We start from the raw sequence: 24,388 nt of genomic DNA, 5'->3' as shown, positions 1-24,388 counted from the left end.
GTTTCGCTAGCATCCAAGCCCTCGAATTTGCTTTATATCCGATATCGTGCCGCTAGCATATATTTGCTAGCCAAACGATATCGTGCCGTTAGCCACTCCGTTACGTTTTTCTCTGGCGATTAAAACTCGAAATTCCGCTTTTCACTACCATCTCGAATGATGAAGAACAAACAATGTTTCCCAGTTTAAAGATCGACTGATTTGTATGTATAAACAAAACTGGCATTGGGAAATGGAGACAAACGAGAAGTATCAATGGTTTTATTCTTTTAAAAACGTTTTTCAGCCTGAGAAGTCTTTCTTTCTTTCTTTATTTGGTGTTTAACGTCGTTTTCAACCACGAAGGTTATATCGCGACGAGGGAAAGGGGGGAGATGGGATAGGGGAAAGGGGGGGGGGGGGAGATGGGATAGAGCCACTTGTTAAGTGTTTCTTGTTCACAAAAGCACTAATCAAAAACTTGCTCCAGGGGCTTGCAACTTAGTACAATATGTCACAGGGGAAACTAGAATTCAGTAGGATCCGGAATCCTACTAGTAGAGACTGGAATCTCAGTTTCTACTAGTAGATACTGGAATTCCAGTCTCAACTGGACTTTTTCAAGTTCAAACTGGAATTCCAGTATCTACTAGTAGATACCGGAATTCCACTTACAACTGGATTTTTTCCAGTTGAAAGTGGAATTCCGATATCTACTAGTAGAAACTGGAATTCCAGTTTCAACTAACAGCCAGTTCATGTTGGAATTCAGTTTAAATTGGAATTATTTGAAAACTGAAAAAGAAACTGGGATCATATCCACAGAGAGGGTTCAACTTGAAAACAAAGCTTAGATGTGACAATGACTTCTTCACGTGAATCTGAGTTGTTGTTGCAAATAAAGTGACCAATGTTCTCCAGCCAGAGTAATATGGAAATTGGAATTATTTGAAAACTGAAAAAGAAACTGGGATCATATCCACAGAGAGGGTTCAACTTGAAAACAAAGCTTAGATGTGACAATGACTTCTTCACGTGAATCTGAGTTGTTGTTGCAAATAAAGTGACCAATGTTCTCCAGCCAGAGTAATATGGAACAACCGAGGCCCTTCTATTCACAGTGAGTCTTGATCAGTTGATCAGAGTGAAGTGTCAGTGACAGACAGCAGTCAAGATTGAAGATGGAGTCCGAGTCAGAGGATCAGAAAACTCTGTTTTATTCTCTTTTAGAAGCACACATACGGAGTCTTGATGACAGCAAACGAGAATGTTTCTGCATTGCCCAAGAGAAGTACACAAAAATAGTGAAAGCTCTGCAACTGAACAAGGGCCAGCAATGTCCAGAAGGTGCCAAATTCAAGTACAGGTGTGCAAAGCATTATAAATTACAAGTTGTGGGGGCAAGGACAATGCTATGTTGCCAGAAAACCAACTGCCCGGTTGTGACCAGAGAGGAATTGTTTGCGACAATTGCGCGATGTCACGTTCATGTTGGCCATGGGGGAAGGGATAAAACGTGGGCGGAAATCAAAGCAAACTACGCAGGAGTCCACCACTCAGCAGTCAGTGTGTTCCTGAAGACCTGTCCCAGCTGCAGGCAGCGCCAGGTGGTGAAATCACTTCCATCTGGAAAGGCAATGATCAATCTGTCTTTTCTACTCAGAGTCCAAATCGACCTCATTGACTTCCGCAGCAGGCCTGACAGGGACTTTAAATGGATCCTGCATGCAAGGGACTGTTTTTCGAAGTTTTCTTGGGCCTATCCCTTGGAATCCAAGACTGCAGCAGAGGTAGCAGGTCATCTGTTCGACCAATTCTGCACCTTTGGACCACCACGCCTCCTGCAGAGTGACAATGGCAGAGAATTCACGGCGAACGTGATACGTGAAGTGTGTGATCTGTGGCCTGGAACAGTGATCATCCATGGACGCCCAAGACATCCTGAAAGTCAGGGTAAGTGTTCGTTTTTATTTGTATTTTTTTCAGAAATGAAAATTAACCCTTACAGTGCCTACAAGACGGGTATACCCGTCCTGCACTCTAGCCAGTTAGAGAAAACATTCTTGTCGAAGAGTGACCATGCATTGAAACACCCCGGCAGTGAAAGGGTTAATGAGGCAGACCTACCGGTGGTAACATGTTTTGTCTGTTGCATCTGTCAAAAGATAAACATTCAGCTTTTTTCGTAATCGGATCATTTTTCACATTTTACTGACATTGAATTGAAACACCCCGGCAGTGAAAGGGTTAATGAGGCAGACCTACCTGTGGTAACATGGAATATGAAACCGAAATTTAACGCAATAGGTCTAATCTAAAATTTCCATAGTGGTGATTGTGATTGTGATTTTTTTTTTTACTGGCGGTATAACAAGCTAAAATGGGTATGAACTGAACCGCTATGATGTCCAGGTTTTGAAAACTAATGTCGCAGTTGCAGCACTTTAGTACAACATTTTCATTTTTCCAACTTATTTTTTCTTCAAAATTAACGATATGTTATCCAACGTTACCGATTTGGGTCTGTTTGATCTCCTAAGCCTGTCTAACTGCATTTAAAGTGAAATACACAGTGCCATTTTTAAAAATTAGGGGAATGAGTGAACTTTTCAAAATTTTGACGTTTTGGGGCAACAAGGGGTTCATTTGGCATGTTGTACTAAAGTGCTGCAACTACATCACTTTTCAAAAACTACACACCATAACGGTTCAATTGATACCAAATGGTCGAAATGGTCATGGCACTTAAAGGGGTATGAAAGACCTAAACCGGAAGTAGAAATCTTTGAACGGCAGCTGATACATTACCTTATCAACTCTCATTATCCAAAGTTTCAAGCCTGTAAGTCCAGTATTACTTCAGAAACATCGGAAAACTCAAAATCAAATTAAACAATTATTATCCGGAAGTGGTCCTAAAGGCTGAATCTTATCATCCCATGTGATGGGAGAAGCCTGGAAGATTCCAACTCAATGTCCGACGCGAAGCCACACTTCCCTTTTGATAATAAAACGTTGTTTTTTTACCACTTCCGGATAAGGATTGTTTATTTTGATTTTGCGTTTTCCGATGTTTCTCAGCGAATACCAGGCTTTCAGGCTTAATTTTCTGGATAATGAGAGTTCATAGAGTAATGTATCAGCTGCCGTTCAAGGAATTCTACTTCCGGTTTAGGTCTTTCATACCCCTTTAATGGTACTGTGACAGTACCATGAACCTTTCGATGAATGATACACTCGACTTCTCAAATTAAAACTGCTCTAGCAGCTTTATAAATCAGCTTTACAACCTGAAATATGGGCTACAGACATAGTGCAGTGGCCTAGGCTTGAAAAGGCCTCTATTTAAGGTGACAGTATCCAACTGGGATTGCTTCACTGTGTGCAGGGTGCATTGAGAGGGGGAACGGAGACCTACAATTGAAACTAGGCAAATGGATGGATACCAATGGCCCACAATGGAGCAGGGGATTAAAGTCTGTGGTTCACTCAATCAACACATCAGTTTCAAGTGCAACTGGGACAACACCGTATGAACTTGTATTTGGTCAGAAACCACGTTCGGACCAAGCTGTTTGGGAGGAATTTGCAGCTCAGGGTATTGTGCGTGAAGAAGATTTGCCAAATGATCTGCTTGTTATGCTTCCCACAATGAGGCAGGAAGGTGCAGTCGTGCAGTCAGTGAGTGAGGAAGATGCAGTCATTGAGTCATTGAGTCAGGAAGGTGCAGTCGTCGAGTCATTGAGTCAGGAAGGTGCAGTCGTCGAGTCATTGAGTCAGGAAGGTGCAGTCGTGCAGTCAGTGAGTGAGGAAGATGCAGTCGTTGAGTCATTGAGTCAGGAAGGTGCAGTCGTCGAGTCATTGAGTCAGGAAGGTGCAGTCGTCGAGTCATTGAGTCAGGAAGGTGCAGTCGTTGAGTCATTGAATCATGATGGTGCAGTCGTGCAGTCAGTGTGGCTGGACAATGTGGGGCGTGTAGTTCTGAGTCAAGAAGACACAGCCGTGAGTCAGAGAAGTGCAGTTGTGCAGTCAGGGAGCCAGAGTGACATCAGCTGCGAGGACGACGAGAGAATCACTGTGTGGAGTGAAGTGGTCTTTGATACAGTTCTGCAGCCAGTCAACAATTCTTTGCCAACTCCCGGACCTTCAACTGCTGGTATGTGGTATGCTTCTATCTGAATTGGTTTTAAAAATCTTGTGTTTTAGAGATATTGGCCATGCAACCATTGGACTAGTTGACGCCCATTACTGTATTAGTCGTATTAATAGGAGTAACATTCCATTACATTAACCCTTTTGCAGCCATAACAAACTAATGATGAACACAATTTTGATAATGATAGACAATGCAGGAGACGGGAGGTGCACTGGCAAGGGTTAATGACTCTGGGGATTAATGGCAGATTTGATGCAAATACAACTACAGTTCATTTGTTTCACAGGTGCTGACCGTTCTTCAGAAGCAGTCAACTTTCAAAAAAAACTTTCCTGTCAAAATGGGTCAAGTGTATGTTTTTGCAATGAATTATTCAGAATTTCTTCCTGTATCACTTCAACGTCGAAACACTAGTACACAGTGATTAATGTGTACACATACATGCCACATTATCATGTCACATTTCCCAACAGAGAAGAAGAAGAATGACTGCAAATGTCTGTTGCAAATACAACTGCATTTTATTTGTTTCACAGGTGCTGACCGTTCTTCAGAAGCAGTCAACTTTCAGGATCCTCTCGGACCTTCTCTCAGCACTCCTGAGCAGCATGCCACTGGTAAGTTTCTTCACACTTCCCTCAACACACTTTCAATGTGCCATATTTTCTATCAATTTATAAAGACTAGTTTGAAGATGTTAACAGGTTAACCCTTACACCACCTTTCTTGGTTTTCACACCAGCGTAGACGATTTTAATTTGTTTGTTTCACAGGTGCTGGTGGTTCTTCTCTCGGCATTGTAGAAAACGTGGATTCACCAAGTACATCATCTACTACCTGTACCAGCCACAAGCGAGGAAAGGAGTATCTTCTTTTGAGCGACAACGTCATCGTTTGTTCTGGCACAGAGCACACAAATCTTGACGTTGTGCATGGTGTGAAAGTGACTAAAACCACTCATGCTGTGTTTTCTGTTGACGAAGTGTTCGTTCCTACACATGTGCCTACAATTGCCAACCCTATGAATGAACCATTAGAAGTAGGACAGTTTGTGTTGTGGAAACGCACTGCAACAGTGCAAAATGAAGAAGGGAACACGGCTCACAAGGAGAAGCGACTTGTTGCCAGAAATAACTATTTGAAGGCTGCCAGACGTCAAGACACGAGGTACCAAAAGAAGGTAAAAGACGTGACCCAATCATTCCAAAACGGGCACACTGTCGGAGTGAAAATCCACAGTGCCGACAGGACCAACACTGACGTGCGGCTCTTGACCTGCAAGATTCTGGAATCAAAGATGAGGGGCGGTGATTCTGTCTATCGGGTGTATTGCCCGACTGGAATTGTTAAAAACTGGTTTCGGGGGGTGGAGCTTGTGGACATGAGCAGTGTGGTCCTCCCACATCTCAATGTGGTAAACCCACAGACTCTTAAGGAAGTGTCCCTCATTCAAGCCTCCAGGTCATCAACTGGTTGGCAAAACCGTGGAGCTGTCGCCAGGTCCGTCTGTACGTGCACAGGCGCGTGCATGACAAAGAGGTGTCCGTGCAAAGATGCCAAACTTGCATGTGGCACCAAATGCCACCCGCACAGCAAGAAATGCAAGAACATGTCCTGAAGTTGTCTGATGTGATTTTCATTGATTTGACTATGCAGTTTGTGGTGTTGGGTCTTTTTAAACAATGGATTTGCTTTCAATAAAGTAGTCAACTGTTCATTTTAAACAAAAAAGAAACTACATTCATCTCCATCGCGAAATTCCAATTTGAACTGAATTCCAACATGAACTGGCTGTTAGTTGAAACTGGAATTCCAGTTTCTACTAGTAGATATCGGAATTCCACTTTCAACTGGAAAAAATCCAGTTGTAAGTGGAATTCCGGTATCTACTAGTAGATACTGGAATTCCAGTTTGAACTTGAAAAAGTCCAGTTGAGACTGGAATTCCAGTATCTACTAGTAGAAACTGAGATTCCAGTCTCTACTAGTAGGATTCCGGATCCTACTGAATTCTAGTTTCTACTGTGACATATATGACCTTACTGGGAGAATGCAAGTTTCCAGTACAAAGGACTAAACATTTCTTACATACTGCTTGACTAAAATCTTTACAAACATTGACTATATTCTATACAAGAACCACTTAACAAGGGTAAAAGGAGAAACAGAATCCGTTAGTCGCCTCATACGACATGCGGGGTGCAGAGAAATAAGGATGTTGAAAAGAAGACTTTTGGTAAGTGAAATAAAGGTGATGGATCCAGTCAGGTAGAAATAAGACAACAAGAAAAGAATTGGAAAACTGCAGGGAATAGTAGGGAGAGTTTTCTTGGACGGAAATATAGGTGAAAGGACTGGTAAGGCAGAAATAAGACAAAAGAAGAGAAGAAACAGAACCGTTAGTCGCCTTTTACGACATGCTGGGTAGCATCGGGTAAATTCTTTCTAGTCCCAACCAATATGGGACTCCCCCTAACCCGCGGGGGGTAGCCTGAGAAGTACATATTATGTATAGCAAACAAAGTACATATTATGTATAGCAAACAAATGGAAAAGAGATGCGCTTGCTAGATTTCGGTTAAGAGCCTGTGGGCTGAGGAGCAATGCTCAGTGGTTTTTAATACAACAGGCACGCGACAGTGCATGCCCGATGTGTGATGGAGGCTGTGAAGACGAGGTACACTTTCTTTTCCCCTGTACAGCCTATGCTGATATCCGTGCAAAGTGTAACGTGTTAAAAAGTTGTTCTGAACCAGCCTCAATGGAAGCTGTAACCCGTATCCTAGCCCTGGATGAAGAAAGTGTACTCAAGCAACTGCACAATTTATTTCTAAGGCACTAAACATGCGCAAAAAGAAACTAGATGAGTCAAGCTGAAATGATGAATAATGTAATTTTTACATATGCAAATGTTGGACTGGATGGTCTTCTCATTTAAATCGGGTTGCGTGTACATATATGTATACGCGTGGATTTACACGTGTGCGTGTGTAGTCTATAGCTCTTTCTCACTAGCGAGGCCGGAGGTGTGCACGAGTTTCGTCCCTTTGGTTCGGTAAGTTCCGGTTAAGATAGAGGCGGCAGTCGAGCGCATGAACGTGAAAGAATTGAAAGATTTTCTTCGGAAACATGGCCAACTTGTCAGTGGAAAAAAGAAGAATTAGTGCGCAGAGCAAGAGGCACGTTTCAGCTGCGAAAAGATGGCAAGGATGCTGTCGATAATGCTGTGGAAACAAATGATTCAAGTTAGCATTTGACAGACCACTTCGACTGTCAGTGTCACGAACTTGTAGCCTATGTGTTAAATGTTATCAATAATTATTGAGCACACGCGGAATTTGTGCGTGAATCAGTGAGTCCTTTTGATGCTTGGTAGTCATGCATTTATTGTTGTTAACTGGATGTGCGTGTTGTCTAAGGCTAATGTCAGACGGAGCTCGCAAAACACGAAACACTTGAAAAGCCGAACAAAAGCAAAACACACAAAAGCACCATGTTTTGCTTTTGTTCGGCTTTTGTTTCGTGTTTTGCGAGCTCCATCTGACATTAGCCTAAGAGCAGTTTCACATTACCAGTTCATGGCTCTTTAATGTTACTTCAGTTGTTTTACTTTACATTGTTTAGCAACTTTGTTAAACTGCTATTGTTTGTATATGTTTTAGATAAATAAAACCCAAACTGTATCAACTGCGTCTGTTGAAGTGTGTGTGATTATCTGTAAAACAAGTCATTCATCAAGCTTCAGATTCATCATGTCTTTATTCTTTGAATACATATATAATTATATAATACACTGCATTGTCGTTCCTCGGCAAATATTTCAGCCAACTGTGAATAAAAAACAAAATGTAATCACACACAGGTAATAAATATTTTTCCCTTAAAAACATAAAAAGCATAGATACACACCACACAAACCCTATTTATAATTTCATGTACATAATCCCACGTTACAAAATAGTGCACTCCTTACAACACACGCTCACACCTGGTTGGTTTGCGTTCAACTTCTCAGACATATTCAGGCATGAAAATTCTCCGTATTTTCCGTATTTTTGAAAAAAATAAACCGTATTTTTTTTATTTTCCGTATTTTTCCTTTTTTTTATTTTTTTTTTTTTTTTTTTCCTGGTCATAGTTTTAGTAAAATAGTTTTGGGGCCATGTTTGAATCCAATTTTAAGGCTCAGATAGCCCCAGATTGCACCAAATTGTACCCTTGAAATAAAAAAAAAATTCCGGGGGGGCATGCCCCCGGACCTCCCTAGAAGTCTTGGCGCTTTGCGCCTGCGAAACTTGGCGCTACGCGCCTTCGAATTTTGTTTTCAGTATTTTTTATTTTTCAGTTTTCATGCCTGATATTTTAACTGGATACAAAAATTTGGAGTACAAACCAGCATCAGTTTTCATGCATACTAGTTTTATAATTTCTGTCTTCCATGCATTGGGAATGTAAGCATCAATGAGTGACATACACAGAGTCAATGACTGAGATTTATAGTGACACTAGAGACTACAGTCCTTCTTACAGCTCATGTGCCTGTTACTGTTTCACACAGACAAGAGCAAAATGCACTAATGATTGAAGGAAGTATGTTGTACAACAACATTCTTTTACACTTTTATGTACATCAGGGCCGGACCAAATGAGTTGTAAGAGGGGGGGGGGGTTCCTCCTTTTTTGGGGGGGCAAATCAGCGAAGTGGCGAAGCCACAAGCGCGCGCCAGCAAAGCAGGCGTGCGAACTAGGGGGGTCCGGGGGCATGCTCCCCCAGAAAATTTTTGAAAAACGGTTAAAATCTGTGCAATCTGGTGCATTCTGGGCCTTTTTCTCATCGGATTGAATAAAATTTGTTAGAGACACACACAAAATTTATTTAAAAAAAAAAATAATAAAAAAACCCCACTCAAAGCAAGGTACATGCTTTTTCCAGGGGTGGGGTTCCGGAACCCCTGGAACCCCCCCTGGGTCCGGCCCTGTACATGAACAAATAATACCCATCTGATTAACTAGACGAGAAAGTCACTCTGTCAAGTTGCACAAAATCTTGTCATTTTCTAAAAGAAAGAGTAACACGTAGGCGCTGCTCCCAAGCTCTTTTCAGTTCCTTTAAACAGTATTTTATTCGTAAACAGACACATGATAATATAACAACATCATTAAGAAGGAGCACAACAAGTTTAAAACTTATGGTAAGTGCTCACATAAACATTCCTGAAATTTCATGGCGGATTATGATCAATGCGACACATTTTTTGAAAAAAGAGATGAGACCAACAAAAAAAAAATATATATATATATAAAAAAAAAAAGGAAAAAAAAAAGGGAGAAAAACAGCAAGGAAAACTTAGTTTGAATTATCGAACACAATCTGTGTCAATACCGAAAACGAAAACAATTACAAAACGAGAACGAAAGACACAATTTCAGTTGCTTGTTTGTTGGAAGTTTATGTAGCCTGACAACTCTTCCTTCAATAATTTTTCCACGATAGTTATGGCAAATGACACAGTACTGCTTTCCACCACCACACACTCTGAGCGAGCTTTCTTTCAGTGCAGACGCCATGATGTAGAAGATACCGGAACTAACCCAGCGTTTCTCCTTCGTTGAAGAGCATGGAAAGATAACTCGTACTTGACTAGAAGTATATATATATATGTGTGTGTGTGTGTGTGTGTGTGTGTGTGTGTTTGTTCGTCTAAAGCCATTGTTGTTTTTGTATAGATATGTATTTAGACATGTTTCCCTACTAGTCCCTACTAGGGTAACGCCGACTAGTGGTTTAGTGGTTTTAAATATTTGTGGTCTGCAGATTGATTGGTTTTATGAGTGTGTGTTAACTGTTGGATCAGTATTTTCCTTTGTGTGTACATACTATACCTTGCTTTTTACCCTTAGATATTTTCGTTTACCTATGGCTTTCGTGTCGGTGTGTTTGTTTGTTCGTACTCATAAACAAGTTTGCTATGTTTTTATTGTTATTAATGTTTTGCTCATTCATCCTTTTACCCCTTTTATGAATGATGCAGCATTTGTTGTTTTACCTTGTCTTATGCTCTTATTAGCTAATGAAAATAAAGTGTCAAAGCGTCTCATATTCTCTCTCAGCCTTTTTTTGCCTTTTCAACGTAAGGAGAGAGGAAGAGAGGGCGCTGTTGTGTTGGCACCTGTTTTGGTCTGTGTGCGTAAGTGTGTGTGGATGTGTGCGTGTGTTTGCGTGTGTGCGTGAGAGATAGCGAGAGAGAGAAAGAGGTAATGATAGAAAGAGAGGAGAGAGAGAGAGAGAAAGAGAGGAGAGAGAGACAGAGAGACAGAGAGAGAAAGAAAGAGAGAGAAAGAGAGAGACCGAGAGGAGAGACAGAGAGGAGAGAGAGGAGAGTCAGAGAGGAGAGTCAGAGAGGAGAGGAGAGTCAGAGAGGAGAGACAGAGAGGAGAGGAGAGTCAGAGAGGAGAGTCAGAGAGGAGAGACAGAGAGGAGAGACGGAGAGAGAGAGAGACCGAGAAGAGAGAGACAGAGAGGGAGAGAGACAGACGATTGGTCTTTTGCTGGGGGTATGCAGTGCCTTGGCAATGCACTTCTACTTAATTTGTTGTTGATTCTCGACGATCCTTTCCAATCTATTACGTCTCTTGCGCTTGGACAAACGAGCCGGACACTGCTTCGGAGACCTACCGACAGTCCCGAGGAGGCGTAAACTCCTCCTGATCACGATTTCTGACCCGCAGGTGTTACACAACACCATGTTAGAAGAGAAGGCTCTGTTGGGTGCTACTCACAAGTTCTATTCGCTGATGTTCGGGTTACAGTGGAGGTACGAGAACCGTTTGAAGAGCGTGGCGGCGAAGAACCCGGAATCTGTCTCTTCAATAAATATCTCCACCGAAGCCTATCGGGGCACTTTCCCCCCTGACTTTATCCCCCCGAATTCTTCCACCCGGATTATTTCCCCTCGTGACTTTTTCCCCCTGGGACTCTTTCCACCCGTGACTTTTCCCCCCTTGTGAATTTTTAGCAATGTTTTTTTTATATCAATTGATGATCACGTGAGAAGACACAGTGAGAAGTGAGCAGTGTTAGACACAAACATTTCCACCCCTTTACAAATTATTCGTACATTTGTATTTTCACGTGAGAAGTGAGCAGTGTTAGCCACTGTAAGTGAAATCTGTGAATGTGTGAATGATAAATCTGCGATATCAGTATCTGTGACTGTCAACTTGATTGCCACTATTCTGCAAAATGGATCAACAAAGAGAGGCCGATTTCAAAACAACAGAGAGAGGAGCAAGATGCGTTGTTGACAAGAAATACATATATTTAAAACAGAAGGATTTGGCAGGTGGAAAGCAAAGCTGGGAGTGTGAGAGAAGAAAGATGGGCGGTTGCAAGGCCAAGATCCATTTGTTTGAGACAATGGTGCAGAAGGAAGTCAATGAACACAACCATCTTCCTGAGTCACACAGAGAAGAAATTATGGCAGTGAGGAGTTCACTGAGGCGCCGAGTTGAAGAAACGGAGGAACCGCCTCAAAGACTTCTTTCGACGGCATTGTCTGGCTTGTCACAGGGGGCAGCAACACAAATGACATGTGGCTCACGTGAGACGAGCAATTAGGCGAAACAGGTAAATACATAAATCTCTCGCTCTCTTTCTTTATCTCTCTCTCTCTCTCTCTCCTACCCGCCGACCTATGTACGTGTCTTCGAGATAATCTGCCACTTGTTGAAATCGGTCATCTGCGATGGTTTCTTGAAGATGGTCATAACACACTGAAAGTTCTGGTGTAGGTACAAATGCGAGGGCAGCCAACTTGCCGACAGATATAGAGAACTCTTCGTCCTCCATGTAATCAGTAGCATAGCCAAGCGACTGTACCTTCCGATAAATACTCTGCGCAAAATGAAAAAAACATCCTTTCACAGCACAATCGGGGAACACTTGATTGAAAGAGTTCTTCGTTGCCAACTCGAAGTCGACCATTACCGATTCCACCTCGGCATTCGGAAGCAAGTGGCAGATTATCTCGAAGACACGTACATAGGTCGGCGGGTTGGAAGAAACGCAAGGAGATGAAACCCGCTGTTCCCATCTGAAATGTGGAACCAGTACGAAAGAACTGATGACGATATGCCAAGGACAAATAACCACTGTGAGGGATGGCACAGAAGATTCCAGTCAAATGTTGGAGCGCATCACCCCAACTTCTGGAAGTTCCTGGAAGTTCTCAGAAGAGAGGAAGCAGCTGGCCGAGCAGAGATTGCTCAACACATCGCTGGTCATCCTCCACCACCCAAAAGAAGGAAATACAAAGACTCTAACGAGCGCATTTTGCGGCTCGTTCGGTCATATGACAACAGAAACCTTGAGACATACATACTCGGAATTGCACACAATGTTTTCTTTTAGACGCTTCTAGATGTGAACGTAGCAGAGATTGCTCAACATGTCGCTCGTCATCCTCCGCCACACACAAGAAGGAAATACCAAGACTCTAACCAGCGCATTTCGCGACATACATGTACAGTGTTTTCTTTTAGACTGTTTTAGATGTGTATGCATGTGAATGTACGTGTTTTAAACCAAAGCTGCTGAATTAAAAGTAGGAACCACACATGTGTAAGAATACACATTTTATTTATCCATTTTATCAAAAAATTAAGCATTCTTTCTTTCTTTATTTGGTGTTTAACGTCGTTTTAAACCAATCAAGGTTATATCGCGACGGAGGGAAGGGGGGTGATGGGATAGAGCCACTTGTCAATTGTTTCTTGTTCACAAAAGCACTAATCAAAAATTTGCTCCAGGGGCTTGCAACGTACGTAGTACAATATAGATATATTTTTTTTTTATTCTCTTTTTGTGAAGTTTTTTTTTCCTACATGTATACACTGTACATTACAGGACATCACCTAAACAAAGGGACAGAACCATACAATAGAAGAACACTTGAACAATTACATCACACATGGGGTGGGAGGATGGGTGGGGGAGGAGGGGATGTTCAGGGTTTGGTGGTCGCAGTATCAAAAGGATTTAGGAAACGAAAAACCTAAGGGTTACATCAAAACATGCATATACAGGCGCCAATCCTTGTAGAATTTATCTACTGTATTATTGACAACTGCATTATACTTTTCACAAATAAATCTTTGCTTAAAATTTCTACTAAATGTCTGAAGATGAGGGGTCTTTTTGTTCATTTTGGAAATATATACGTGGTGTTTGGCACAGATTACTAACACATTAAAAGCTTTATCGGTGACTACATTGTTCGCAACTCCAAGAAGAACCAGTTCTTTAGACAGTTTTAAATTGTCACAATGGGTGCAGTTCGCCTTTAGCCAATTTACAAATTCTATCCAAAAAGTCTGCACTTTATCACACTCCCAAAAAATGGGAACTCAAGGGTCTCATGAAGACCACTCTAGACTCAGACGGTTTGCTCGTGAAGCGACCCACGGAGTGGTTAACGACCATCATCGAATACTGCGGGCCGGTCATCAACCGTGCCTACAAGGACCTGGACGTTCACGTGCCCGGCCAGAGCGTCGAGGAAGCGTTCGTCCAGCGGGTCAACCGGTACAATGGATATGCCGCGCTCGTCAACAACCTGTCGGCATATGCGCGCCTCAACGCGTCTTCGTTGATCTTCACCTACTTCAAGAGATCCAACGAGACCACCCCGTTCAACACGATTTTTACTACCCTCGTGGACACGAAATCGAGCGCAGACGTCAAGTGGGCGTTGCTCAATTACCTACTCGGGGACAGGGTTGACATCGACACCGACGTGGCCGCCAGGGGCCCTTACAACATCGTGTTGTTCGGGGGCTTTCTCTACGACCAGGTCAGGCCTGATCTACGGGCAGAGTACGTGCGTCTCAAGCTGCTCTTCTACCTGAGCGTGCGCTTTGGGTTTAACGTGGAAGAAACCTACAGACGCAAATACCTCGAGGGCCACCCTTTTGCCATAGACAACGTTTTACAACTCTTCCCGGGCCTCATGACCATCATGTTTTATCGCATCAACACTGTCAAGGACAAAGAGGGGACGTCGTACGCGACAGACATGAACAACAAGCTGCGGTCGCTCACGTCGACAAAAAGACACTTCGGGGACAGACAAGAAACCATAGAGACGCACAAACAGATATCGGGGGCGACAGAGAAACTGGCCTTGAGGTGTATAGACGTGCTAGTAACCAACCCTTCCTCCCACGCTACAATTACGGGATATTGCAACCTGCTGTTTTTGCGCAGCGGTTTGATCAGGGACGCTTCTTCTGGGGTCATACACAAACAAATGAAGTTATAAGTCAAAATATACTGCCTGCCACATAATCATTATAAAGAAAGACAGTAAGAGGAAGGAAGGAGGGGAAGAAAATGAATAAAAAGAAGAGGGATGGGTAGGAGTTGTGCAGAAATTAAAGTTGTTGTCCGGTTTGTGGAGCATTGATTCTGGTTTGCCCAAAGCGGCCTGAACGTTCAATGAACGAGTTAGTTAGTTAGCTGTTGCTTTTCGAGTCCAGCGGACCATAATAGGCCAAATCAGGACCCCACAAGTTAATCATTACACATTTTTAGATTAAAACATTTCTAATACATAAAACAATGAACGAGTGTACTATGGAATAAATGTTCCTGTTCAAATCTAGAGATGGGGGAGGTGAATACTGTGGTTAGGGAGGGTATGTATGGTTTCTTGATGTGCTTCGCGATAATTTGGACAATCTAATAGGAAGTGTTTTACGGTTTCGGACGGAAATCCGCAGTCACAAGATGCACCTGTAGCAACGTGTCGTCTCACTAGATCGTTATTAAGATCACTTATATAGCCTGAGCTTACAGTGAATTGTTTGTGATATGCGATCTCCAGAGAACCAATAACACGGCGGACTTTGAGCGTAAGTGGTTTTGCAGGCCAGTATATGAGTTGCAGCTTTTTCAAGAATAAATCTTGTTCAAATATTGTTTGTAGAGAGGAACAAGCATGAGGAATCTCCTATTCTAAAAATAACCAATTCTGGTACCTTTCTTTATTTGGTGTTTAACGTCGTTTTCAACCACAAAGGTTATATCGCGACGGGTTCTGGTACCTGCCGACCTTCCGCCAGACACACATTAATACCGGGAGAAAATAAATAATTATTGGGCAGTAATAATAAATACCAGGCGGTAGTTAAACGACAGTTTCCGAAGTTCTGATGTTCAACACAAAGAAAGGAGACAAGAGAAGTAAACGACCCACATTTTCAAGGTAATTTCACTCACCGTCGAGGGAAACACAACTGGCCATATGTGACCCTCCACAACAAAATGAGTCGCATGTCACCTCGCGCGGTTCTGCGCTAGCGGCTTAATATAAGTCCGGGGAGTGTCTGGTAACAGTGTGAGGGTCACCTTAGTCACAGGCTTATAACTCAAACAGTTTTCACTCTTTTCTAAAACGGTTTCCACCACTGGATAGAGCATAAAAAACTCTTTGGGAAAATGTAAAAATATGAAAATCATGCAAAGGTGACATGCGACTCAATCCGTGGTGGAGGGTCACATATATACTGGCCTTCAGAACAAGGCAGAAGGAAGTGATGTGCTCCTGTGGCGGCTCATGCTACAGGAATGACAGCCAGGCCTCATAAACATCGAGATAGACGGCAGTTACAAGTGAGTTTACGTAATCAAGCGTGAAGTTCTGTATTGTTGTTTGCGGGAAAGTAAGGTAAGCGATATCAAGCTCATGATCACTCAAAACGCGTGTCAAGCGATTTAGTGACCTTGTTACCTTTCCAATGGATACATTGTTTACTCTGATAAGCAGATAATGGATCCATCAAACATTACCGTTTTGCGAAAGTTTTAGAAGATGTCGCGTAGGCATTGTTTCCCTTTTCGCGAGTAAAACGAACAACACGCGAGTTTACAATTTGGTGAAAGGTGTATTTCTTTCACTGTGAACTTGAGACTGCGTGTTGTGTTTAATTGTCGCAGGGGATACTAAAAACGATGTGTTCTTGCTCCGTTTTGCACTTTACTAACGTGCTAATTTTGTGCGCGATTTTCGGGAATGATGCATTATTTTTTTATGACGAGTATAACCGTGATGATTTAATCAAATTGTCATCCTCTCATGCCATTAGGAATACTTAAGGGCTATCTTTTTCTCATTTTGCAAACCTGATTCTGACAGAAACTGGCAGTATAGAGACTTTAAGAATTGATGCGTTTCTTTTTATGAAGAGTATAGGTTTGAAGGTCATGACCTTGTCCGATCGATCAGTTGTGTCATCCTCTTATTCGATAGAGAATGTAAAAAGGTATATATATGTATGCCAAGTTTGGTGCTTTGTTCAATGATATGAAGTATCCTGCCACAAGTCCCCAGACTAAAATGCTTGTAGTTAATGTTTGTTTGTTTGCTTAACGCCCAGCCGACCACGAAGGGCCATTTGTAGTTAATGTAGTACACGAGCAAGTACAGTCAAACAATAATGTACCCGATCGAAACATTCACGTGCTGCGAAGACTTGATGAATTTCGTTTCATTTCGTTTCGTTTGATAATTCTAACTCTAGAATTATTCAATATTTTGTCAACCAAACATTGCTGAATTTTTTCGCGTTTCTTTTGTTGCTCGGTATACGTACATTCGGACACACAATATTTGAACAGGACTTCTAATTTCTATGCTGAATGGAAATTGTTTAATGAAATGAATTATAAAAACAAAAACTCCCACTCGTGGAATGGCAGTATTTCTTGTAAAAAAAAACCACACAAGGTGAGCAAAATAGTTGACATGGGAAGGATTGTGCCTTTAAAAGGTTACACTTGATGTTTACATGCAGATGACATGAAATGCTTATGTGTGTATGCATGAGCAAGTGTGTGACAATTTTTCATCACATGGCCCACTCTTTCAGATACCTAAGCATCTTCTGGAGAAGATGGATACACGATCCCCTCAGAAGGCAGTCAATGACTTGCTACATGGTATCTACATCACATCCTTTATGGCCAACCATTGTCTAACTGGTAGCGAGACTAAACCAGGTTTCCCAGTGGATGAAATAATTACAATCACACGTGAGTTATATGTATAAAAAAAAATATAAAAAAGATAGTACAGTGTAACCAACTTTTTATATATGGCAGGTTTCACAGTATTGTGTTCAGCAATTTACTATTTACACACTCAAATTCTACAAAATAAATGTTGGCACACAATTCAAAGGACATGTTTTTCCAACAAAGTGAGTTTGTTACAACTAAAAACAGTAATTTTTTTTATAGTCCTGGTCCTTATTTATATCTAAAAACCAGGCGCAAAGCGGCATACCCTGAAAACGCAAAAAAAGCAATACGGTCATCCTATGCATGCATATAGCTCATATAGCCAAAACCGTTGAAGATAGAAAGACATTTATTGAAAAAAAAATATGCCCCACATCATTCTTAACAAGTTTTGTTCTTGTATGTATCAAAATATTGATTCTCAAATGAATGGTTTGAAAAAATACGACTTCCGGCAGACCTAGACCGTTTTGAAGGAAAAAACCTTCTTTTTTTTCAAACCATTCCATGGCCATCAATATTTTCATATACATGTAAGACCAAAACGTGTTAAGACTGGTGTTGTGCATCTAGTTTGTTCAATAAATGTCTTTCTATCTTCAATGGTTTTGGCTAGATGAGGTAACAAGAGAAGGATATGGGCATTGGAATTACGTCAACATTTCGAGCATTGTCACAGATGAAACATTTACTGCAGGGTGCTCCTGATTAACAAACCGAGCAAAACTGAAAATTATTGAAGAGAAGACATGTCTGAACAGTTTATAAAGAGACAAGTTTGCAATCATTTGTAAACACCATTATTGTATGGAGGAGTAACTGTTCCCCTACCCCCTAAGAAGGTATTTCTGTCCGTCAACCACGTGAGCGATCGCCACAAATCGAGGCATCACTCGCATTTCGGTTTGGACACACCGGCTGATTGCAAATGCACAGTACGTGTTTCGACACTGAAACGTGACGATTGAGCGTCAAAATAGTTTCTTAAAACAGTCGAAAATGGAGTTAAATGTGACTTCAACACTCAGTGGCGATCGCTAGAGTGGCGATTGTTACTAGACGGACACTAGAAAACCTCAGAAAATGTAATTACTTTGCGATTTTTTTAACTGAAAAACTGTTGCGGTCTTTTTCTGTCGAGCGCGAGCGTCAACGTAAAACAACGTGAGGTCACTTCCTCCCCAAACGGTTAGTTTTTGAATGAAAAGAAAAATGTGGCGATCGTTACATTGTTTAGACGGACTGGATCGCAACTTTGAAACTCGGGTCACCGTGCGTCGATCAAGGGCAAATTGACCTCGGCAACATTATAACTCACTTCAAGGGTGCACAAACTTGTATTTACAGTATACAAGATTAGGTAAACTTGTGTTTTTGTCCTGTGAAATCACAATTAATTTCGATGCTCTTGATATCGCTATGCGGACGGACAGATCCGAATCCCCATACATTTTTTTTGCGGAGCTAGTATAAGTTAGAATTTGTGTTATGGATATCGATTGTTGTTGAAAAACAATCATTTCAATGTGTTCTGGCACTCTCAACCACCACAGCATTGATACTTGTGCATGTGTGTGTTGGAATTTAGTTCTTTGTTTAGTGATGCTGTGGCAAAAGTAAATTCATCCGTCCGTATTTTGACGATCGCCACCATTCACACGCACATAAATAAACACATTATCAAAAATTTCAACTTTTATTTTCAAAAAAGTATTTAAACAACAACTAGTTTGCATGTTAATACAACAAATACAGCAGATTCTCACAGATATGGATTTAAAAGACTAAGCAAATCTGAGACTATCAAAATGGCCTAATACCATGAAACCTGCCATATACAATTTGAGAAAATCACCCCTGAAAAGGAATGGGTTCTAAAAATTAGGTTAAAACCAAAAACATAGTTTTATAAAGATAGTTAGTTAGCTGTTACTTTCCGGCTACATCGAACCTTTTGAACTCATTTGCATAACGAACCCCTCTTTTAACAAACACGTTTTCATCGCCCCAGAGCCGTTTTGTCTCTAAAAGTCACAAGGCTACAACGAACTGATGTCAATAATTGTCTCCAAAGACAAAAATACACAAACACAAGTGCACATCACATGATGAGCAAACTCTGAACAAACTAACAGCGGGAGGTGCACGGAACAGATCGAACCAAAACCAAAAGTTGTGGTGACGTCATGACATTTTGCGATGTACGTCAGAGAAGCACGGGCACATGTGGTCTGTCTTGCTAAAAACAATGGCTGACGAACATGGTTTCGAAATCTGAAACTGTTTTTTTGTTTTCTCCGATCCGTGACCGAGTGACGCGATATAGAACCACGCGTTCGTTTGAATCAATACTCTCCTCAGGCAGTGAAGTCTCCTAAATTGCTCAACACTGTGGACAGTCCGGAGTGCAGTTATGTCCCGTGAACTATCAGCTCCGCCAGTGACAAGCAAGCCCTCCAAGAGGATCTGAACCGCCTCGCTGAGTGGGAGCAAAAGTGGCTGATGAGCTTCCACCCGGATAAGTGCCAGACTCTCCCGGTGTCCAGGAAAAGAAACCCCACGCCATGCTCTTACCAACTGCACGGCCATACCCTCAGCCCTGTAAACGAGGCAAAGTACCTCGGAGTGACCCTGTCCCACGACCTGAGGTGGGATATCCACATCCTAAACATCACTAACAAAGCAAACCAGATGCTTGGCTTTCTCCGACGCAACCTAAGAGTCGGCTCACAGGAAGTGAAGCAGAGAGCCTACTTTGCCCTTGTCCGTTCTCCCCTGGAATTTGCGAGTCCCGTGTGGGATCCGTACACCTGCAAGGACGTGGATCGCCTCGAAGCTGTGCAGCGCAGGGCAGCCCGATGGGTTGTAAATCGCCACCGCAAGACTTCGAGCGTTGATGCCATGTTGGAACACTTGCAGTGGCCCACACTTCAAGATCGGCGCCGCAGAGCCCGCCTCATCACCATGTACAAATACACCAATGGCTTGCTGTCGATCAACACCCGCAACACACCCACCCCAAATCCCACCGCCAAAAGCACCAGACTCCTTCACGATGCTGCCTACCAGCTACCGTTGTGCCGCACAACCTACCGCCAGAAGTCCTTCTTTCCACGCACCATCGTGGACTGGAACGCGCTCCCGGGTGAGGTCGCTCTCAGCCCCTCTCTGGAAGCCTTCAAATCCCGGATCTAGACACTCCTCCCCGCTCCCACCCCCCCTCCCCCCGCCCCTGATCCTCCACACCTCCCTCCTCTATTTCTACCCCCCACTAGCTATCACTGAACCCCCGGGCAGTTCTGATGACACCAGCTGCAAATCATCTTCGCAACTCTCTCCAAAGTCTGCAGAATCTTCACTTTGATGAAGGCGGCAGTCTAAAGAAAGAAGAAGAAGAAGATGAGCGAGTCAAAGTTTTATCGTGAAAACTGACGCTTTTCAAGCACCTCCTGCTGTTAGTTTGCCTCTCTCTATGGATTATATTATGAAGCTGTTGAAAACATGCAGAGATTGTACTCTCCAAGGAAAGATCGATGGGACGATCATTTGAAGGTGATTGGGAAAACTTGTCTTGAGGCCATTTAGGGTTGAAAACTCTTCAGCGAATTACTGATATAACGAATTAAAATGTATCTCCCTTGAGATTCGTTGTACCCGGACGCCACTGTACCACTCAAATGGAAACCATATCACCAAAATTGTGCTCTTAAACATCACTAGATTAAAAGTAATCTCTTTATCATTTGCATGACTCTCCTTTTATCGGTATTTGAATATAAATCACAACAGTATTCATTTGACTATATCTCTACACAGACGAAGAAATATGTAGTTTCATTATATATTGCACTCACTAACTGCACCTGATGAGGATTCTTTGCCTGGACCTGCAGGGTCAAGCTCTGAATCCAGGGCCGGACCAATTGGGGGGGCAAATCAGCGAAGTGGCGATTCAAGCAAAGCAGGCGCGCGAACTAGGGGGGTCCGGGGGCATGCTCCCCCGGAAAAATTTTTAAAAACGGTTAAAATCTGTGCAATCTGGTGCATTCTGGGCCTTGTTTTGAGGGTTAGTTAGTTAGCTGTTGCTTTTCGGGTCCAGCGGACCATAATAGGCCAAATCAGGACCCCGTTTTGAGGGTTAAGGCCTGTCAGTGTGAGTTGGTGGGGGGGGTACCATTGAATAAAATTTGTTAGAGTCACACACAAAATTTATTTAAAAAAAAACAAAAAAAACACTCAAAGCAAGGTACATGCTTTTTCCAGGGGTGGGGTTCCGGAACCCCTGGAACCCCCCCCCCTGGGCCCGGCCCTGGAATCAGCTGTTGATTGACATACAATATTGATTGTAATACATACATCATGATAAATACACCTGCATGTCCAAAATTATACAATTTACACTATGGGTAAAAACATACTTGAAAATTATAAAAGATTCTGATACAGTTCTACATTGTATGAGATTTTTTCTACGTTTAAACAAACATTGTTTATGAGCAAACGTGAGAAAATATACATACAACTCATAATATTAAAACAAAAGTTGTGTGGTTAAAGTTTCTTGAATTCACCTTCAAGACATAGCCTACAAAACTTGCCTCGAGATGCTAATTAGTCTACTAGCTACTACTAGCTCAGAGCCAGAGCAACGAAAACAAACCTCTCTCGTCCAGATGACTGGCGCTGATCCTAATGATCTCCAGGGCCTCACGTAAGGTAGAGCTCGTCGACAAAGCCTCGTCAAAATCCACTCCAATCTGTGTCAGCTTGCTCTTATCATCTGGAAGTGTATCAAATTAAAATTTAAAGGAACAAATTAAAAAATGTCTATTGTATTGTGGTTGCCCCATAATAGTTGGATACATTATCTTCTCTTCATAGCTCAAAATAGTGGACATGAAGAATTTGATTTCAATATCTGATCATAAATAAATATAATTAGCCTTATATACATTTCAAAATAACTGTACCTTAAAAGTTTAAGAGCGCCTAACAGAAATTAAAAGTCCAACAAATGATTGGTGGGTTTTTACAGAGACATAGATCCCACCAGTATCTTGATTTTTGACTCTTTGACTATACATAGAACATCTACTTTCCATTACATTCTTGTTTAACCCGCGCCGCTTGTTTCTTATTCAAAAATTTTAAAACGGTAACAAAGCCCGGGTTTAATGAAGGGACATTTATACACTCTTAAGTTTCCGACAGATTCATATTATTATATACTTCTAGATAAAATAGAACTATGATATATTTGCACGTACTCGTAAAAAGTTTAAACTTCAAAGTTGCGACACTTACCCGAGATGGCACATATAGGATTTTGCTTTGACTTTTTTGTTGCCTTCGGGTGACGTTACGGATTTTATGTATTAGAAGTGTTTTAATCTAAAAATGTGCAATGATTAACTTGTGGGGTCCTGATTTGGCCTATTATGGTCCGCTGGACCCGAAAAGCAACAGCTAACTAACTAACTAACTACCCGAGATGGCGACCAGGAGTCCTGGGAATGTTTTTCCCTTGCTGCCTGCATAGGTCGCTCTCACAAATTCTAAACCATAGGGATCAAGCTCTTTTCTCGGTTCTTGAACTCCAAGAATGTTTATCACCGAATATTTTTTCTCCTCCGTCCAGTATATTAAAGTTTTTGCCATTTTGGGTAGTCACAGAAGCTGTGTTACTGTTTCACGTGTTTGACCGACTGTTTGTGCAAGGCCAAAGTCGACTTCTGCAGCAAATGTCCAGGGCTGGTCAGGCAGTTTTTTTAATTTAAAGTTAAAAATTGTTTACGAACAGAAAAAGTAAATAGCTGTTGGAGAACCCATTTATTACACCCCAATTCAAACTGTTTTCTTGTCTTGGGTCAACAAGTGAAGATGAAAAACGAGAGAAAAAGTGTTGCGAATGCGGTAAATGCACTTCCGGTTTCGGGTCGCTGGTCAGTTGAAAAGTTTTCGTCAGACTTATTTTAGCGTATCACCAACTCTTGTCCCTAATAAAAATAGATTCTGCGAGGACGTAAACTCCCCCCTTTAGTTTCGGTGGTCAGACACAATGGCGGCACGAAAGAATTACAGACTTTATCTTACGCATCCTGAGATCGCTGTTCCCAAAGTGACTAGATGGAGGCACAAGAAAAGACGTCTTACTGAAGAAGACACTGCCAGTGACGAAGATGTTTCAAAGACGATCGACAATTCACCCGAGTTTGATGAATTCACGGAAGAACACAGAATGTTTGATGACACCATCTATGCTGATGATGAAGATGACAGTGACGCGGATTGTTGTTCGGACACGGACGAACTTGTGGACATTGAATGTAAGTTTTTAAAATTATATTATTTAAATGGTTTAACTTTAGGCGAGCTGTCACAACTTTAATGTGGGATCAGTTGTCTCATGAGAAGCAGCAATATGGTCTTGTATAAGTTCTATAAGTACGAGTGCTTGCAACATTCAGAATCAGAGCAAATCAAGAGAAGTATCTGTATTATAGCTTCCATCTGTGATCTGTGGAATCAAACAACCTAATTAAGGCATCAGACATGGTTGTACATTTTTATCAGCTGATGAACATCTTCAGTTTTAATCCAGTTGATTATACTTAATACCATTTTTGCAAAACCAGTTCACTGAAAATGAATTTCTTTGACAGGCCAGCTGCCTGAAGACCCTGGGAGGAGCATAGACGACCAAGAGGACTCAATTCTATCCGTGATTCCAGCAGCCTTTCCTCCTTCAAAACCCAACTCAAAACATACCTGTTTCGTAAAGCCTTTGCTTAGCCTGAGTAGACTCTCCACAACCCTATTCTGTTTTGGAACTCTCTACCCTGTATGTGCTTTATGGTCTCTTTGTCAATGGTATCTTTGTGTGTGCGCGTGCGTGCGTGTGTGTGTGTGTGCGTGTGTGTGTGTGTGTGTGTACTTTTAACATTGTACGCTAAGTTTTGCTTAGTGCTTGGGTTCTTGGTGTTATGTCTCAGTTAAATGTATGCTTTGTATGCTTGTTGATTTGTGCTAGTTTATTCTATAATGAATTTGTAAAGCGCCTGGAGCCAATTGATGGGACTCGCGCTATAGAAAAGTTATTTATTATTATTATTATTATTATTATTAATTCCTGGGAATCTTGGAGGTGCCGAAGAAATATCAACTGATGGATTCAT

General features: G+C 41.9%; 1 protein-coding gene and 1 long non-coding RNA gene across 2 annotated transcripts in view; one reads left to right on the top strand and one right to left on the bottom strand.

Annotated features, from left to right (window-relative positions):
* The window catches only part of LOC138972661 (uncharacterized), a 392,401-nt gene that overhangs the window by 200,309 nt on the left and 167,704 nt on the right, over positions 1-24,388 (bottom strand). The window lies entirely within an intron of this gene.
* Positions 475-5,922, top strand: LOC138972633 (uncharacterized). Its single transcript, XM_070345282.1, has 4 exons — positions 475-1,932; positions 3,368-4,135; positions 4,672-4,752; positions 4,909-5,922. The coding sequence occupies exons 1-4, from the start codon at positions 1,161-1,163 to the stop codon at positions 5,751-5,753; spliced, it is 2,466 nt and encodes an 821-aa protein (XP_070201383.1). The 5' UTR covers positions 475-1,160; the 3' UTR covers positions 5,754-5,922.

Source organism: Littorina saxatilis, linkage group LG8, assembly GCF_037325665.1.
Source record: "Littorina saxatilis isolate snail1 linkage group LG8, US_GU_Lsax_2.0, whole genome shotgun sequence".
In the NCBI taxonomy this organism is placed as follows: Eukaryota; Metazoa; Mollusca; class Gastropoda; order Littorinimorpha; family Littorinidae; genus Littorina; species Littorina saxatilis.
This window is presented reverse-complemented; position numbering and strand designations above follow the sequence as displayed.